Genomic DNA, 20,028 nt, shown 5'->3' with positions numbered 1-20,028 from the left:
AACAATAAATGAGAGTGCTCGGCCTTACCAAATGCTCTAATAATATCCTTTATTGGTCAACTCGACTGTCACAACTTGAACAATAAAAATTGTAATCGTTTGTGCAACACCCACAGCGTTGACCAGTCGTTGTTGACTTCTTGATTTACCACAGTTTTCTGTGTTTACAATGGATGATGGGCCCACTTTGTTGTCCTTTTCTTGTATCATTAGGGGAAAAATTTAATTGCTATTGCATTAATTCGATTACAATGGTTATATTTTCTTAATGAAGTTGGCCAAATTGATAAGGTAGGTCTATTAAATGATCATATTATTTAAAAATTTAAATTATTAGAAAGAAAATATATTAATATTAATATTTTAACGCACAAATTTTATATAGAACTCCTTCATGTGAAATCTAAACAAGAAGCATTGAGATTCGAATCCGAAACTTCTTTTTTAATTTGTCTCTATTGTTATATTAAATGATTTTTATCTGAAAATTTAATATATATATATATATATTATTAATATTTTAATAAATTCAATTATACATATTATTTTTTAAATAAAAGAAAGACAAGTGGGCACGTCTTCTCCGTTGTACAGCCAAGGACTGTAGCACGTACGCTGTGCAGGTCTTGCTTGCTCCCAGTCAAGTAAGAGTTACTTCGTTCTCAGACCCCGCCTTAATTCTCTGAATCCGAATTCATATTTCTGAAAAATACCCACCAACCCAATTGATTTTCGGATCCCTACCACCATATATACCTGTACTAATATAAAATTGAAACGACTTTTTCAATTATAAATACTGATTTGTAGCATCACGACATTAATTTTTTTATTACGTGGATAATACTCTTGAGTTAATTTTTTTTTTAATGAACTATGTTGATTTTTTATTTATAATATATTTAAAAATATAAAAAATTATTTATTATATATATTCAGAAATAGGTTGACACAGCAGTTAATTTAGAAAAAAAAAAAAGAAATAAGCACGACATTAATGGCCCAACTCAATGAATTAGACATGTTTGACAAATGCGACTTGTTAATTTTGTCCTATTGTTTTATTTATGAAAAAAAATGCATATTTCAACTTCGCCATTGAGAAATACTGCAACTAGGCTTCTTCACTTAGATTCCTCCTATTACTTTACTCTGCAAGTCTTGGTCATCTGATCAACCATACATCCCATCTCCACCGTTCAATATTTCTTCATTCTCTTCCTTCTTCTTCACCTGCATTTCTGCTTTTATAATACATACTAAGATCAGCTTTCGTATGCGTGATCATGTTAGTACCGAGGCTCATCGCGCTCGTTTGCCTTGTTTGTTTCGCTGTCGGGCAACCCGTTTTGCCTGCTGATGAAGGTACAATACATGATCTTCCGGGCAACCCGTTTTTTAAAATACTGTTATTATTATTGAATTTTGTGTTGGGGCAGTGGAGTCTTTGCAGGTGATAGCAAGGAGTTTGGGGAAGAGGGACTGGAATTTCAGTGTGGATCCATGCAGCGGGTTATCGGGTTGGGCGACCCAGAATCCGGTTAAAGGGTTTGAGAATGCACTCACCTGTGACTGCACTTTTGCCAATAATACCATTTGCCATGTTGTTAGCATGTGAGTTATGAATTACTTTCTACTTCTCTTTGACTTTCTCTCTTTGCAATGTCACAAATTACTCAATCATATTTGGAAAATTAAATGGATTAATATAAAGTTTATTAAATGGTAAATCGTAAGTACGCGATGAATATTAACTCTTAATTTTATGATATTTGCGTGTAAAAAATTACGTCGTTGACTTAGGTATCAACAAGAGAAATAATATTAGTGTGACGACAAATTCTTATCTATATCGATTGTGAAAATTATCATACAACACAATGTCGATTTGGATTAATGGTTAATATTTGTTGTGTTCATATATAATGCAAATTAATTGGAATTTTTTTACGGTGTATGTACATGATTTTGTTTTAAACTTGATTTATCTTTTTGTTATTTTTTAAGTAATTTTTATTTTTTGGAGATATTTTTTTAAAGAATTAATTAAAAACACGTTATTTTCAGTGAAAAATATGCCATCCTCGTGGAAACTTTAGTTAAACAAGTTATATGTGATCTGAAAAATTGTGGTTAATATAAAAAAAATTCAGGTTATATTTATATGCTCTATTTGGTTTATAATACGTAACAAATGTGCCTAAAATCTAATACGGGGTTAATTCATTTGTGTCATAAAACCTATAATTTTTTTGGATAAAGACAATTATCCATTTATTTAAGAGTGTGTTTGATTTGGGAAAAAAGTGAGAGTATAAGAGAAGTGGAAGTAAGAATGAACATACAAAATATAAATTAGTATTTAGTTAGGGGAAAGAGATGGATGTGAAGTAAAACTCGATTTATATGAAATCCATTTGGAATTCAATTTTGTTTTCGTCCAAAATTGGGCGGAAAAGTAGACGTACAAGGCAAAAAGATAAAAAAGTATACCTTTTTATTATTTAAAAATTTATAAATACCTCATTTGAATTAATGTTTATCTAACAAATAAATACTACAATGGACTTTCAGGATAGAAAATTTATTAGACAATTGTTAAATTTTATTTGTAATTTTACAAAAAATATGAAAAGAGGGCGGTGTAATTCATGCTTTATCTAAAATTAAATTTGACAAAAAGAAACATGATTTTTTATGTGGCAAAATCAAATGCAAATAGATTATCTAAATATGAACGTACATTACGCTTACTTGAACGATTTTATATGAGTCCATTTTTGTGGCCCCAAATGCAGTATTTTGAAAGCCCAGAATCTCAATGGATCAGTCCCGCGAGAGCTGGTCAGACTACCTTTCCTCCAAGAAATGTAAAGATATATTACCCCTTTTCGTTCTCCATCCAAACACACACAACCCCCTGATCAGGTTAACTGATTTAACTGTCAAATAATGTTTGAATGTCTTCTTTCGCAGTGACCTGACACGGAACTATCTTAACGGCACCATCCCTCCAGAATGGGGTTCCATGAAACTTGTAAATATGTACGTCATTTTCTTCTATATATATGTGTGTGTGTTTGTGTGATTTTAGGTGACCAATGGAGCATGAATTCTGGAGTTGGCCCTTTGATTCTTACAGACTAGTTTTGCTTTGATGCAGTTCTCTCCTTGCGAACCGTGTAACGGGTTCTATTCCCAAAGAACTTGCCAACATCTCTACGCTTGCAAATCTGTAAAAATTTCTGGTTCTTGCCCACTTGTGTTTTGTTTTTAAGTTTAAAGGGATTTTTTCTTGATTCTTTTTTTTTTTTTTGAAAAATTATAAAGGACCCTGGAGTACAATCAGTTGTCAGGTACTATACCTCCAGAGTTTGGGAATCTTCCTCGGATAGAGAGACTGTAAGGCTCTTTAATTAGGAAGATTGCTGTTTGTTTTATTTTGTTGATTGTGTGTCTTATTGTTCTTTTATTTCATTTTTTTCTTAGTATGATTTGAAGCTGATTGAGTTTGTTTTCTCTAACATCATTGCCTTCAGACTATTTACCTCAAACAATTTAACTGGGGAGTTGCCGCCAAATCTAGCAAATTTGATTACATTGAGGGACTTGTAAGTTTCTTCCCATCTTTATTCTTTTTCATTTGTGATCTTTTACTGGTTGATACCAGCTCCAAAATTTGTTCTGATCTCCAACATGTGCAACATCCATTTGGTGCAGTCGTATTAGCGATAATAACTTCGTAGGAAGCATACCTGGCTTTATCCAGAACTGGACGAATATCGAAAAATTGTAAGGGTTGATTAACATTTGGTGTTTTAGTAATTCAATGATCTTTCGTTTCATGTTTAGCCCTTGACGTTCTGGGCTTTCAATCAACTGCTGACTTTGCACATTTGATTATGTCAGAGTGATTCAGGCTAGTGGTCTGGCCGGGCCAATCCCTTCTGGTATCGCTTCCTTAACCAAATTGACTGACTTGTGAGTGTAGACTATGATATATTGTATAAGCTTGTTTAAATGTCAAAGTAATAGTGTTCTTTGAGAATGAGAAGAACTCAGATGTTTAAATGTAATTATCGTGATCCTGAATTTGCAGGAGAATCAGTGACTTGAATGGAAATGAATCAACTTTTCCACCTCTTAGTAACATAAAAAAGCTGAAGACGCTGTGAGTGTGATGTTTATACATTTCTCTATAAAATAATTCATTGCTTCTGTCTGACTCGATGAACCTCGTTTTGCAGGATATTAAGGAGTTGCAATATCGTCGGGGAGTTGCCAAGTTATATTGGTGAAATGACAGGATTGAAAGTCTTGTTAGTAGAATCCTTCTTCCTGCTTAGTATTTGTGTTTTATATCATAGAAACTGGAAAAGCATCAGTTTTTTAGTCAGTGGGACCTTGTGATTCCTATTAACTTGGGCATTTCTTATGCAGAGACCTGAGTTTCAACAAATTAAGTGGACCAATTCCCGACAGCTTTGTTGGTCTATCAAACACAGATTACATGTAAGATTTTCGATTGACAAGCTTTAGTGGCTGTTTTAAGTTTTAACCTGACTACTTATGATTTTAACTTTGATCAAATAGCTTACCTGGCAAAAGTAAGACAAGTTAAATGGACCAAGAAAATGGCTTGAGCTACAATGCAACTTAATAGTCAAATGAATTTGCAATGAGCTCATAGTTTATTGAACTTTGCTTGTCTAAAAGGGATACAAGGAGGAATTCTACGATACTTCTGGAAATGGCTTCTCTAGCTTCAACAGACAATAGTTTTACGGTTTTTTGTAGGGTAAGGTTTTTAACAGGGGATGGTGGATCGGTACTGTTAAGTGACTTCTCTTCGCTTCTTTTTCTCTTGTGTGATGTTAATTTTGGGTGTTGGACTTTTAAATTGCAATATTACGTGTAATGGTTGAATGATTCAAGTAATCTACACTTAGCCTATGATCTTCTTGCTTTAACTGTTCATCTCAAAGGTATATGGATAAGATTTCTTTGCTTTCGGCTCCTTTTCTAGCATCATTAAAAACATTTAGAACTTCTGCTACATTATTTGTAAGTGAATAAACGGATCCATTTGAAACTATATCACCTTTGTGCTATTATTTCTCTGAAGAAAATTACTTCCAGTTTAACAGTCAGAAACTTGTAGCAGTGAAGAGGATGGTTTAACTTGCTAATTCTGTCGGTCATTTTTCAGCTATCTAACTGGAAACTCCCTAACTGGGTCTCTGCCGCCTTGGATGCTCAAAGAGGGCGACAGCATGTAAGGTTTCTCCCCTCTTCTTTATGTTTGCTTATTTACCACATGTGGCTTCTTCAACTTTATATGTTCTTTTTCCCACTCGTGGTTGCTTGCTGTTTTGTAATACTAATAGCCAGAAAATGCTACTTTCTTGCTGAAGTATCCAAAAAAGAAATGGTTTAAATTTGTTCAATTTCTATGCAGTGACCTATCTTACAACAACCTCACATCTGAAAGTTCGGCCCAAAATTGTCAGCCACGCACTCTGTGAGACTACTTACATTTTATTTCTATTGGATACTTGTTGTTTTTGAATTTCCTCATCTGAGTAAATCTTTACCAATTATTGTCCAGAAACTTGTTTGCAAGCTCAAAAGCAAATAGCTCGTAAGTCTCCTATTCTTACTTCATACATGGCCATTTACGCATCAGTTTTCAATGTAATATGAATCTCACTTGTGGTACTTATCACATTGCCTTGACAGTGGTATCGTTTCGTGCTTACGAAGCTTCCGTTGCGAGCGAAGTAAGTGATAATCAAACAACATAATCTATACATCGATTGTTTTACTCATTTCCCTTGGATGATCAATCAGAATTGCACTTCAACAACTTCAAGCTATATAACATTGACAATATTACAAATGAATATCTCTAAGAGAGGACACTGAGCTGTAGTCCACTTGTTAGACTTTGAATGCTTCCATTCTTTTCAGGATGTTCACAAATTATGCTTCATACCTAAATTAGTCATTTTCTTTGAAAATATTTTCAAAAACACTACTGACAAACAAGCAGTCAACTAATGATTCCAGCTATTGCTCTGGGGAACAAACCTATAAAACACCTAAAATCCACTTTTCCATCCATCACATTATGATGTGTGGCAGTTCAATTAGGACTGTCTCAATTTATAAGTTTGTACCAAAGAAATTATACACCTTGGATGGGCCTATGTAATGTGGTTCTTTCCTTCCCTTGCAGATTGTAGTGTTAAAGTAAAGTTTAAGAAGTTATTTTAATCTTTTTGTCTCAGGGTTCTACTCTCTCCACATAAACTGTGGTGGAAGACAAGCAGTTGATGATAAAGGAACTACTTACGAAGATGATTCAAATTCTGGCGGGCCTTCCAATTTCGTGCTGAGTAAGACAAACTGGGGATTCAGCAGCACCGGCCACTTCTTGGATGATGACCGGCCCAGAGACTCGTTCATCTGGTCAAACAGCTCAAGCATTTCTGGGGAGAATTCCCAGCTGTACACGGATGCACGGGTTTCCGCCCTGTCGTTGACTTATTATGGATTTTGCTTGATAAATGGAAACTACACAGTAAACCTTCATTTTGCAGAGATCATGTTTACTGATGACAGAACATACAGTAGTCTTGGCAGGCGTATATTTGACGTTTACATTCAGGTACTTGAATGTATGCCAAATTTGTAGAAAGAACAGTTCTTTTGTTGTGTTTTTTCATTTCTGGAAAATACCTCTTTTTGATCTTGCCAAATTATTTGTTGATTTTTGGAATTGATTTCTTCAGGGAAAGCTGGTTCTTAAGGATTTTAACATTGAGAATGAGGCAGGTGGCGTTAACAAAGGAATCAGAAGAAACTTCGCTGCAGTTGTAACCGATAATACCTTGGATATTCGTTTCTATTGGGCTGGAAAAGGGACAAATGGTATTCCCGTTAGAGGTGTATATGGTCCTCTTATTTCAGCCATATCTGTTGATCCAGGTAAGTTGTGAATTCTCTCTGGGATTACTGTAGCTTGAACACACAAGAGGAAGTTGTTTTCTTTATTTCTATAGCTCTCTGGCATTGAGGACAGTAGATTGGACATGGAAATCAAATATCCATACTTGTTCCGAATTCTTGTGAGGGTCAATTCCAGGATTTCATGGTTTGGCCTAAGCCTTTAGCACCATTCTTTCTCACACTGAAGCAGAAACATTTTGTTTTCTTCCCTTAATGAACGTGGCTTTAACATTTACATTTAGTAAATGACCATGAAAGAGATTATGTTAACAAATTAATCTGATCTCTCTCTTTCTCTCAAATTTGTTCAGATTTTACACCACCATCAGAAAATGGAAACAGCATTTCTGCAGGTGTGATAGTTGGTATAGCCGTGGCAGGTCTTTTCACTGTATTACTGGTTCTGGGTATTCTTTGGTGGAAAGGCTGTCTGAGACGCAAAGACACGATGCAAAATGGTATTGAAATTACTGGACAAACCAAACTTGCTTTCGATTTTTAATCGTCTAGATTATATTTTAGGCATATAAACTTTTTACAAGAATGTGGTGCGGATCAATTCCATCCAGTTTACATGTTGATCTTATTTTGAGTCAGACCTTGTAAATCAAAATGAGTTTGCAGTTGTCTGACATACGCTATGGTTAAATGACTCTTTTTGCAGATCTGAAGGGTCTAGACCTTCACACTGGTTCATTCACGCTAAGGCAAATTAGAGCTGCCACAAACAATTTTGATCCAGCTAATAAGATTGGAGAAGGTGGTTTTGGTCCTGTATACAAGGTAGCGTAAACAACAACAAAAAAGTTTTCTAATGAACAATCATTTTGTATCGATCTTTTGGCCTCATTTGATGTGCCCCTCTGATTTTTTGTGTTCCATTTCTATGTTATTTGAAGGGTCTTCTTTCAGATGGTACCATAATTGCTGTGAAGCAGCTTTCTTCCAAATCAAAGCAAGGGAACCGCGAGTTTGTGAATGAGATAGGCATGATTTCTGCCCTGCAACACCCTCATCTGGTAAAACTATATGGGTGCTGCATTGAAAGCAACCAGTTATTGCTTGTCTATGAGTACATGGAAAATAATAGCCTCGCTCGAGCACTATTTGGTAAGTTTCAAGATAATTCTTTTTTAGCTTCGCTGCTTTTACTTCTAGAGGATGAAAAGGGCATAAATGAACTAATGCTCGTGGTCCGTGTTTTTGTGATTTATGATTATGTTATCAAGCTAAATATTTGCAGGTCCAGAAGAACACCAGATTCATTTGGATTGGGCAACGAGGCACAAAATCTGTATTGGTATAGCAAGAGGTTTGGCTTATCTCCATGAAGAATCAAGACTGAAAATTGTCCACCGGGACATCAAGGCTACAAATGTTCTTCTTGATGAGAATCTTGTCCCCAAGATATCTGATTTTGGCCTTGCCAAGCTTGATGAAGAGGATAACACCCATATAAGTACTCGCGTCGCTGGAACCTTGTGAGTAATCATTCATAATCGTCCGTGCTTCTATTTTAATGTAAAGAAACTAATATATTTTCTTTACTAAAGTCATCTCCAACTCATCTAGAGTTTCCTTTTGCCTTTTTGTATTCCCCGCTCGATCTGTTCCCCCAACAAATGTGTCCCTCTTTAAATATAGAGCTATTTACGGAGCACACTTACGTATCCTTTGCCTCTTTAAATTATGCATACTAATTCGATTTTCACTTGGGAGTAAATCTCTAGCCCTGTACTTAAAGTTTAATTTTTGCCAGAAAACTTCCAGAAAACAAATAGAATGCTAAAGATTCTGTTGCAGAATTAACATAGGAACTTTTGGATAGAAAACTAATGGGGGCGTTATTGACATGATAATTGTTTTCCAGTGGATATATGGCACCTGAATATGCAATGCGAGGCTATTTGACAGACAAAGCAGATGTTTACAGCTTTGGAGTTGTTCTTTTGGAAGTTGTCAGTGGAAGAAGCAACACTAGCATCAAGACGAAGGAGGAATGCTTCTATCTTCTCGACTGGGTAACTACTTACAATCAGCTGTGCAACTAACAACTATAGAGTGAAAGGAAGACAAACCTTTGTTCTTTAACTTAAAAAGGAAAAAGTTCATAATTTCTGCGCTTCATTGATCATCTAAGGCACATTTACAATAATTCCGACTAAGCTCTTTCCTTTTCCTCTCTTAGGCTAATTCCTTGAAGGAGAAAGGAAACCTGATGGAACTAGTCGACCCAAGATTGGAATCGAACTTCAATAGAGAAGAGGTTATGATGGCTATCAATGTGGCACTCCTTTGCACAAACACTGTAGCTGCGGAAAGGCCGACTATGTCAGCAGTGGTGAGCATGCTTGAGGGAAGAGCTGGTGTTCAAGAGTTTGTTCTAGACTCAAATGACAACATGAAGCACAAGGAAACGGCAACCACGGGACACGATGGTCAGGGCCAGAGTATATCAATGGATGTGCCCTGGACGGCATCATCGGCCTCTACTGCTGATCTCTATCCAATTACTGTGGATACTGATTACTGGGAGAAGAGAGATCAGTAAATGCAACTTGTCCTGAAAATTGTTTGTATTTTTCAACTTTGTTTTTCCTATTTGTCTCCCTTCCCAATGCAACAGTGGAAGAGACAGCAAACAACTAGCGCAGACACTATTATACTTCTCAATATCTATGTTGCAAGTATTTGAGGTTGTTGAGTTATGACAAAGTGAAGATGCTGCTTTGAGTGATACAGTCACTATAAACGAATGTCAACTGAGAGGTGTTAGGCTGAGATTATAATTATGAGTTCCTCAAAATGTCTGTTGAGAGCTCTTTAGATGTCTTAAATTGGTGGTAAATTTTAGTTCATAAGCTCTTCATATAAGGTGGTGTTCCACAGAATTTATTTAAAGCATCTTATAATATATCTTCTCTAAAATGTTAGGCAAATAGTTATGGAAATGAGTATCATTTATTTATTCGAAACTATTTAATTTAAATAAAATAAAAATTACTAATAATTTTTTTGACTAACAAATTCGAACTCAAACATCAGCGTCTTTATTGATATCAACAACTTTATAAATCATCTCCGAATGCATTGAAAAAGGCACACATTTTCAGTGATTTTGTTATCTTTTTTTTTCTGACAATTATGTACAGTATTATCGTCGGGAATGAGAAAAGAATTGAAAAAAATTATATATATACATGGGTAATATAGTAAATAAATGTAAAAATTGTACTTTTTATTTTTTATTTTTTTGGCTTATACTTCCACTTTTTCGCCCAATTTCTGATAAAAATAAAATTGGACTCTGGAGAGGTTTCATATACATAGAGTTTTACTTCACCTCCATTTCCTCCTTCTGACCAAACAACAAACTATCTCTTGTATATTCATTTTCACCCCAACCAAACATATTGTAAGTATAATTCTTAAAAAGAAAATCAAATAACAAGTTTTTGTTGTTCAATTATTAGAGTCAATGTGCCACACACACTCATTATATAATACGATAAATTACATCCACACCTCCTTTAAGTTAGATCTAACTACACAAAGACCCCTACTTTTTTTTTTAATTTCAAATACGCCCCTTGAGATATTGTTATTGTAATTCAACTCAGACAGTATTTGTATAAAATTTCGTCATTGGATAACATGTAGTTGTAGATATTATAACAACTACAATCTCAATGAGTGTACTTATATTTTCGCAACGGATAGTGGATAGTAATTAGACCTAACCTTATGATGTCAGTGTAATTGTACCATAAATAATATAATAAATGTTGATACAATAGAATCTCTATAAATTAATAATTTTTTTGAAATAATAATATTTTTTGGTCCCGATTTGGGCCCGAGGTCTAAATTAATAATTTTGATAAATCAATAAGATTATAATTTTTCATAAGACCCTTATATAAAATTATGGTCCCTTCAATAACATTATAAATTAATAATTTTATAAAATACTAAGACAACTTCCATTGCATATTTAATTAGTCATATTTTACATAAACATCATTCAATTAGTCAATACAATGTATATATTTTTATTCATGAAAAATAATATAGGTTCGTTAAATAAAAAAAAAAACTTCTTTAAATTAATAAGTTATTAATTTCTCAATTACTTAATACCTCTTCAAATAAATAAAATTACAAGATCCGGATATTATTAATTTATAAATGTTTATTAATATATCTTTAAATTAATAAAATTACGAGATCTCGATATTATTAATAATAATTTATAGATTTTTTACCGTACTTGAAAGGTAGGACACTAAATCCTGAAAAAAAAAATAGTTATATGATAAATAAAAATTAAAGCAGTTTAGTTATAATAATAATAATAATAATAATATCGAGAGCGGAATTAAGAAGATTGGCATCCAATACAGTGGGCCATCTACTGACTCTCCCACCAACCTACCATATAACTCCCCTCCCCATCCCAAACAATATACATGCGTACATATATATATATATATATAGAGAGAGAGAGAGAGGATATTGTGGAGGACTGCTGCCCTTCTCTCCCTTTCTCTCTCTAAAGTCTAAACCATTTCTCTCTGATTTGGGTTTTGCAGTGAGAGAGAGAGAGAGAGATGAGTGTGGGGGGAGTAGTAGTGGTGATTGTAGGGCTACTTGTTATCCACCAATCAAATGCAGAGAAAAGCAGGTGCGATGTGTTCCAAGGGAGTTGGGTACTGGTGAGTGAGTCCTCATCATACCCTCTCTACAACTCCACATCCTGCCCCTTCATCCAGAAAGAGTTCAACTGCCAGAAGAATGGACGCCCCGATCACTTCTACCTTAACTACACCTGGCAACCCCATGCCTGCAACTTATCAAGGTATCTGCTTCCTTCCTTCATTTCAAGCATTTCATTTATATGATGCATCTCATCCAACAACATTATTAATTACTACAAAACTTTAATCTTTTATTTTTTATATATTAATTTCACATAAATACTTTTGATTTTAGCAGTTAATATTGATAAAATTCTTGAAATTAAAATAAATAGTATATAATAATAATAATAATAATGATAAATGTGGTGTGGGGTGACAGTGACACCGCAGAAGATAAGTTGGCGGAGATGAGAGAATCTTGAAAGCAAGACAGAGTAATTAAAAAAGTGAAGAAAACTTTACCTTAAATAATTATTGTTCTAGAAAAGTTTTGTTTAATTTGCTCTCTCATTTTCCACTCCCAACTCCCCATTTCTGGATTTACAGTTGTCAATTTCTCAATTTTTGTTAAATAAAAATATAATATTATTCATAAAATATTAAATAATAATTTTAAAATTTATTACTGAGATATGAGAAATGCCGACATAGATTCTTTGTGTTGTCAATGAGAGGTAGAGATTGGAGAATCATTAAATTATCATTAAAACTCACGGGATGTCTTGTGCTTGCACCGGATCCCGATGTTATAATTCACTTTTTTCTCAACCAATTCAGCCTTTTCTCTCTAACCACTTGGTAACATATTATTATTAAATCTTTTTACTAAATTGATTATAATTATTATAAAACTTCAATTAAAAATAATTCTAATATTATTAATAACAACTCATACATTGTTAAAATTCAAACCCATAATCTTATAATTTCGAATCTCAATTTTTTTAACTAAACTATGTTACGTTGACCATATAATTTTTATTTTTTTAAGTTTTAAATGTGTTGGCATCAGCAATTAACAGGAGGTACTTGCATGAAATTTTGATCTGCATGTTAAATAATACTATAAAATAAATTAGTAGTAAGAATATATATAATGTTTCAGTTTAGTGGTTAAGGCTAAATTTGAGGTCCCATGAATAAGTTTGAGTCCCACTGGACGTGTGGATATTTATCTTATTTTATGTGAGTTATTGTAATTTATTTATTGTTGTCAGTTATATTGATGTATTGCTCAATATATCAAAATTCGTTATTAATAAAAAGATAATTAATAATAAAAGTGGAAGGCATATAAAAAATTAGTAATAAAAAAGAATTCAAACATTGCTCGATATATCAAAATGAATTATTAGTAGTTTGGTTTCGGTTATTAATAAAAAGAGAAGTCACATAATAGGAACAAAGTATTTGGGAAGTACTAAAATATTCCTTAAATAGAAGTGTTTGTCGTCTATTTCCTTTCTTGGTTTAGGAGAGGCTATTTTTGAGACATTGTAAGTTATTGAACAATAAAAATTTTATGAAAATATTAACAAGTTGAAGAAGCATAATACACATTGAATTAAGTTTTTGCAAACACCCTTTAATTAGTAATAATTTATATTTGATGTGTTTGTATATAATTTTTTTTTTTAAAATGAGTTGAATTATAATTACACGCTATATTTATGTAGCGTATAATGAATAATATAACAAAATTATTCTAAAAAAAGAAAAAACAAAGTGATGGGGCCTAATGTGTCAAAAAGTTCAATTGCAATGTCTTGCACGTATAGTTTTCAAGTACTGTTGCTATCTTCAATGTGAATTAAAAAAGTAGTTCAAACGTTGGCATCACCAAATCCATTTAATTCCGGCAACTGCTATATAATAATTATAAACAGAGAATTCTGTGGGGCATAAAGTAGACTCATTTTTACAATAAGAAAGATGTCAATAAAACAGTGCAGAATTGCAAATCGGGCATTGCTTGAGTGGTTAGGTTAAGATCTTGCCATTACGATGTTGTGAATTTGAGTCTCATGGGTTGGTAGTTTATTTTTAATAATACTATCTTATTTCTTTATTTATTTTGAATGCGTTGATTGATTTAGAATTAATATATTAAATTAGTATTTGAATTTAAATATATTAACATAGTAATAAACAATATGAAAAATGGTGCAGATTTGATGGGGGAGAATTGTTGAGGAGATACAAAGGGAAAAGCATCATGTTTGTGGGTGATTCCCTTAGCCGAAACCAATGGCAGTCACTCATATGCATGCTTTACTCCTCCGTGCCCGGCGCTAACTACTACATGGAGACCGCATCCGCCGAAGTTTCCACCTTCACATTTACGGTCAGTTCATGCCATATATTATTATTTTTCTATAAATTATACATTAATCACATTAAGGATAGTGCACTTACTGTTTAATTATTTGAAGCTTAATTTTGACTAAAATTTTTTATTATTTTATTGTAAAAAATGTACTTTTGGTCGTAAAAACTATATATAAGGCGATTTTTTTTTTCTGATTTTAAATTTATAATTCAGAATTATAATTAAAAAAGTAATACATTTGGCCCAAATGTTGCCCAAAAAATGCTACATTCGTCAGAAATTAGTACATGTTTTGGCACGTGACCCTAGATGGCCATAAGAGGAAAAATTACCATTCCTAGTTGCACATGTCTACAACTTTTTGGTTTCTCAACCAAACAGACAAAACAAACCATGTTATTGCATCATGTGATGAAGATTTGTCATGTTTTCACAACCTAAATGGTCCTTCAACACCTCTGTTTTGTTTCTCATGTATGTATGGCTCCCCACTTCCTAAATGAATTCAAATTAATTATTTGTTAAAGTGACTTAATAAATAGTACATTTTTATTCTTTTAAAAGTTATTAAGAGCTTTATATTTTTGCAGGATTTCGATGTTAAAGTGATGCTCGATCACACAGTGTATTTGGTAGATGTCGTGCGAGAAGCTGAGGGTAGAATCCTGAAATTGGACTCTATACAAGGTTGCAAACGTTGGAAGGGGATCGACGTGCTAATCTTCAATACCTGGCATTGGTGGAACCGTCGAGGGGCTACACAACCGTAAGTACTACGCTGACATATATTTTAAAGATAATTATTCGTAATTAGTTAACAATAATTACCTTAGTTTACGTAATCTCTCATCATTGTCAAATTATAGAAATTATCTCTATTTTTTTAATAATTCAATAATATCCGTGTATACAAAACATCATCGTAGGCATTAAATTATTAATGTTTTTGTGCAGATGGGATTATATAGAGGTAGGAGGGCGGCTATACAAAGACATGGACCGGGTTGTCGCCTTTGAGAAAGCACTAACTACATGGGCCAAATGGGTGGACACTAACGTTGATCCCACCAACACCAAGGTTTTCTTTCAAGGGATTTCTCCATCACATTACAAGTCAGTTCTCTTCAACTAATGCCCCTCACAATGAAATTAGAGTTTGAAAACCGGTCGGTTCGGTCTGCATCCAGTCTTGTCGATCGAACAAAAACTATAACGACCAGACACATTGGGCCCAACATACAATATTTTAAAGGCTAAATTACAATGACATCTCATGAGATTTCACATAATTATGAATATTTTCTCGTTATTTAGAAAATTATTAATATCTTTTGATTTTAATGGTTGTCTAACAATTAGCCCAAATCGTTAGGTTTTCATCTATTTTTATGGTGAATTGATCAAAATTTTCTTATGAACTAAAAATTAGAACTTTATTTATTTTTAAAAAAAAATTATGGATTAAGTGGATAATTTTTTTTATAATTCTTAAAATTTTTTCATCCATTCATTTAATTTTTTTATATGTTTTTTAATTCAAAAAAGAATAAAAAAATACAGTAAAGATAAAGTTGATATTTTCATACCTCCATCTAATAATTACATAATTTTATCAAATATCAAGGGGGATTTATAATTTTTCAAACAACGAGAGAGTATTCATAATATGTCAAACTTTAAAAAGAATCGTTGTAAGTTATCCTATTTTAAAACCCAACTCGAATCTTGATTAAAAAGAAAAAAGAAAAGATCCAGCTCGATTTCAAATTTGTTGGATTGGGTTAGATCAGACCGCTTAATTTTTAAAATTATTGATGTATTTAATTATTATATACAATTTATATCTTGCAAAATATTTAAATAGTGGGAGCACGTGGAACGAACCGAGAGCGAAATCGTGCGTGGGGCAGAGGGAGCCGGTGGCAGGGTCGACGTACCCAGGGGGATTGCCCCCTGCTCTAGCAGTTTTGAAGAAAGTGTTGAGCAGAATGAAGAAGCATGTGGAGTTGCTAGACATAACAAATCTTTCACTGCTGAGGAAAGACGGGCACCCTTCTGTGTATGGGCTGGGAGGGATGGACTGCAGCCATTGGTGCCTGCCGGGAGTCCCTGATACTTGGAATCTAATTCTTTACAATCGACTAGTGCTATTGCTCAATTGATTTTGTGACTAGCAAATGCAAAAATTCAAAGGTCAAGAAATATAAATGTAGTTTTTGAGAAAAAGGGAACTTATTAAGTGTTAAATAAACATTAGTTCCGTCTGTATTTGGGAGTGTTTGTAAAAGATACTATTATTTTGAGAGATGAACTATAGGGAGAGTTTTGTAGATCAAGGTTTCTCATAATGTGTGTGTATTTTCCATATTTTGGTATACCGTATAATTTGTGAGATATACTTCAAAATTAAATTAAATTAAATCCTTGTAACCAACACAAGAATAGGTAAACAATTAGTGCATAATAGTTCCAAAAAAAAAAAAGCGACATCTTTTCATCGATAATTTAAACAAAGAAATATGATCAAATAAAATTATAAACATACCACAAGAAAAGTATATTGTTTGCAGATCAAGGTTTTTCTCTCCTTACTTTTTTCGCATTTCATTTTCCTCACAAATTTATATATATATATATATATATATATTTAATAAACTCACAAATATAATTTATATGTGTTTCTCACTTTACCCCGTATTTCTTTCTTCTCACAAACTTATTACTTTCTCCTCAACCACCACGTTTGTTTATTTTTGTATTTTTTTGTAACTTTTAACTTTTTTTTTTTATTGTTTGCCAGGACTGCATATGATAACGACTAAGCATATTCAGAAAGCAAACTCTAACAATATTCAAGTACAGATTATACACGCATATACATTGACAAGGAAGGAAGTATAGGTATAGTGCAAGAATGATGTGTAGTGAATGATGAGGCAAATGTAAAGCGTGCAACACTTTTCGTACAAGTATACTGTAAGATGAGAATGAAATCCAGGAAATGATGAGTTTAACCAATACGACAGTTAATGATGAGGAACATGATGAGCTCCCATTAATTAGGACAAGCTGGTGGGGGAATTAAAGTTGTCTTTCCCTCTAAGACATCATGAAATCCCAACACCATTACTTAGTTGTGCTCTAACCAACACTCTTCCTCCTCCTCCCTGCTTATAAACCACTCTTTCCTTAGCTTTTCCTAATTAATTCATACAACTCTTCTCTTTCCTTAAATCCCATCTCACTTAAGAAGAATGGGACATGAATTCTTCACATTCACATACATTTTTCTACTTTTCATTTTATGGTTCCGACCGTCGTCCTGTATTGATGCAGGATGTGATTTCTTTCGAGGTAGTTGGGTATACGACGACTCGTACCCTTTATATAACGCTTCCATGTGCTCGTTTATCGAGAAACAGTTTGATTGTCTCGGGAATGGAAGGCCTGATGACGTCTACCTCAAGTACAGATGGAAGCCCAGCGGATGTGAACTGCCCAAGTACGCGACTATAGTTGATAGTATTGATTTATTATAATTTTTAAATCATAGTCGTAATATATACTGGAATATTATGGTGCAGGTTTAACGGGCAAGATTTGTTGAGGAGGTATCAAGGGAAGAAAATACTGTTTGTGGGAGACTCTCTGAGCCTGAACCAGTGGCAATCTCTTACATGCATGCTGCATGCAGCACTGCCCCAATCAAACTTCTCCTTGAGCAGGACCGGCAGCCTCTCCACATTTTATATGCCGGTACGCACGTAGTTGCTCCATATACTTGTGAAATTCATGATGACAAATAACCTGCAATATTCAGACATCAAAGTTAATTGAAGTACTCACGATTTTGCAGGAGTACAACATCTCATTGATGTTGTCTAGAAACGCGTTTCTGGTTGATCTGGTTCTTGATAAGAAATTAGGCAGAGTTCTGAAGCTGGACTCCATCCAAAATGGCGACTTTTGGAAAGGGTTTGATATGCTTATATTCAACACGTGGCACTGGTGGCTTCACAAAGGAAACCAGAAACCGTAAGAATTTATTAATTAATGTTTCTTCAAATTATTTTAAAGGATAATAACTCCGTACTCGGCTGAAATTTAGTGTTTATATTTAAACTAAATGTGATTTGAAGATTTAAAATCTAGTAAATTGTTTACGTCTAACAAAATTCACCAAATTTGGACATATCAACAAAAACATTAGATGAGAATTCATACATAATCCCGATTGATTTATTAATAACTTATTCTTTATATATCAGAATAAATATTTTATAATCAAACTTTACTTATAAGGATATCTCCTTTTATGCATGTACTAGCATGTGAAGATGCATAACTGTAGTTCGGTCAGAAAAATATTTATCCATGTAATAAGTCCATAATCAGTCGATCAGGAGAAAATATGGATTGTCTTCAATTTTTTTTCCTAACATCAATAAATTTTGCGAATTTTTAATTTAGGGAGACTAAATATAATTTTTTAAATAACAAAAGGTTTATGTGTAATTTTATCAAATTCCAGGCAATCCAATTATCCCTTGTTTTAATTAATTAGCAAAGAATTTGTGTTTTTTTCTCAAAAAAAAAAGGGGAAAATTCTAAATAGAAATTAATATCAGATGGGACTACATCCAACAAGGTGATAAAGTGTATGAAGACATGGATCGGTTGGTTGCATTCGGCGAAGGACTGAGAACTTGGTCCAAATGGGTGGATTCCAACGTTAATCCTGCCAAAACTAAGGTTTTCTTTCAGGGCATATCTCCTACTCATTACAAGTGAGTATACTTGTTCCTTTTCTGCCTATCATCATTAATATTATATATTATAACAATTCTTTTTTTTTTTTTGGTTGAATATGATTATTTTTTATTTACTCATTAATAAATTAATTAATTGTCATTTTAACAACTATGTATATATTATGGAAAAAAATATTATTTATTCCCATGTGATATGAAAAATGAGCAAAAAAACCTATAAAAAATACTCTCTTCAAATAAAAAATAATTATGTAGCCCATAGAGGGCGAAGTGGATATTACTATTTCACTTTTGTTGAATTTTTTAAAAAAATAAAAAAAATATAAAAAGGTTTGAGGACAAGTAAAATAAATAATCTAGAGAGAATATTAGTTCATAAAAATATTTTAGAAAATTATAAAATACATAAAAAATTATAATTTATAATTTAAAAAAAGCATTTTGGTTAGTCTATCACAAAAATTGGATGAAAACCTAACGGAATGTGCACATTATTAGATGGACGCCAAAATCAAGAGGGTATTTGTAATTTTTCAAACAATGAGAAGGTATAGTTATAATTTACCCTATCATTTATAAATACAACGACACTATACAATAGCTTATGATTTTTTTTTTTCTCTACATGTACAGTGGTACAGAATGGAATGCATCAAGGACAGGATCATGCAATGGAGAAACTCAACCAATCAGTGGGGGGGTGTACCCCGGAGGAACGCTGCCGGCAGTGGCAGTGGTGAAGGGGGTGCTGAGTAACATGACGACGGGGGTGCGGTTGCTGGACGTGACAACATTGTCGGAGTTAAGGAAAGACGGGCATCCATCAGTGTATGGAATCGGTGGGCAGAGGGGGAACGACTGCAGCCATTGGTGCCTTGCTGGTGTACCAGATACCTGGAATCAGTTGCTCTATGCAATTTTGGTTACTGATGCAAAATCAAAGATTTAAGTAATTTGATTCATGTTTAATTACCCTCTTATAACTGCATAAATATGCAATGGATTTTTCATTCTATACCTTGATCTCTCCTTTTACGAAATTTTAAAAATGAACCCATGTTCCCTTTAAAATGACATATGGAGGCAAAAAATTATTACACTTTTGATCCCCATCGCTAATTGCCGTCAACTTTAACAATAGATCAATTTTCAACTTTGAGGGCATGTGAGTTTCATGTGTTGATCTACCGTACGTTAAAGTTAATGGCAGTTAGTG

At 33.3% G+C, this 20,028-nt stretch overlaps 3 protein-coding genes across 4 annotated transcripts; all 3 read left to right on the top strand.

Annotated features, from left to right (window-relative positions):
• The first annotated feature begins 1,101 nt into the window (after positions 1-1,101).
• LOC105165468 (Leucine-rich repeat transmembrane protein kinase) lies at positions 1,102-9,748 on the top strand. Its single transcript, XM_011084487.3, has 24 exons — positions 1,102-1,365; positions 1,440-1,614; positions 2,799-2,870; positions 2,977-3,045; positions 3,164-3,235; positions 3,331-3,402; positions 3,540-3,611; positions 3,721-3,792; positions 3,910-3,981; positions 4,100-4,171; positions 4,248-4,319; positions 4,441-4,512; positions 5,210-5,275; positions 5,459-5,521; positions 5,609-5,641; positions 5,740-5,780; positions 6,291-6,670; positions 6,795-6,990; positions 7,323-7,469; positions 7,676-7,794; positions 7,911-8,121; positions 8,255-8,492; positions 8,882-9,032; positions 9,200-9,748. Exons 1-24 carry the CDS (start codon positions 1,287-1,289, stop codon positions 9,560-9,562), a joined length of 2,979 nt encoding a protein of 992 aa, XP_011082789.1. The 5' UTR covers positions 1,102-1,286; the 3' UTR covers positions 9,563-9,748.
• A 1,748-nt stretch (positions 9,749-11,496) lies between these two features.
• LOC105165469 (protein trichome birefringence-like 41) lies at positions 11,497-16,415 on the top strand. The gene is made up of 5 exons (XM_011084488.3): positions 11,497-11,869; positions 13,881-14,055; positions 14,631-14,806; positions 14,995-15,153; positions 15,905-16,415. Exons 1-5 carry the CDS (start codon positions 11,622-11,624, stop codon positions 16,200-16,202), a joined length of 1,056 nt encoding a protein of 351 aa, XP_011082790.1. The 5' UTR covers positions 11,497-11,621; the 3' UTR covers positions 16,203-16,415.
• A 711-nt stretch (positions 16,416-17,126) lies between these two features.
• Positions 17,127-19,829, top strand: LOC105165471 (protein trichome birefringence-like 43). 2 transcript variants are annotated; one of them, XM_011084489.3, is made up of 5 exons: positions 17,132-17,542; positions 17,625-17,796; positions 17,897-18,075; positions 18,669-18,827; positions 19,446-19,829. In XM_011084489.3, the coding sequence occupies exons 1-5, from the start codon at positions 17,295-17,297 to the stop codon at positions 19,759-19,761; spliced, it is 1,074 nt and encodes a 357-aa protein (XP_011082791.1). In that variant the 5' UTR covers positions 17,132-17,294; the 3' UTR covers positions 19,762-19,829. The 2 variants fall into 2 exon arrangements, with proteins under 2 accessions (XP_088732162.1, XP_011082791.1); XM_088876036.1 differs by lacking the exon at positions 18,669-18,827 and having other exon boundaries at positions 17,127-17,542.
• Positions 19,830-20,028: the final 199 nt, after the last annotated feature.

The sequence above is a fragment of the Sesamum indicum genome, linkage group LG12, assembly GCF_026168435.1.
Source record: "Sesamum indicum cultivar Baizhima isolate 11 linkage group LG12, ASM2616843v1, whole genome shotgun sequence".
Taxonomy (NCBI): Eukaryota; Viridiplantae; Streptophyta; class Magnoliopsida; order Lamiales; family Pedaliaceae; genus Sesamum; species Sesamum indicum.
This window is presented reverse-complemented; position numbering and strand designations above follow the sequence as displayed.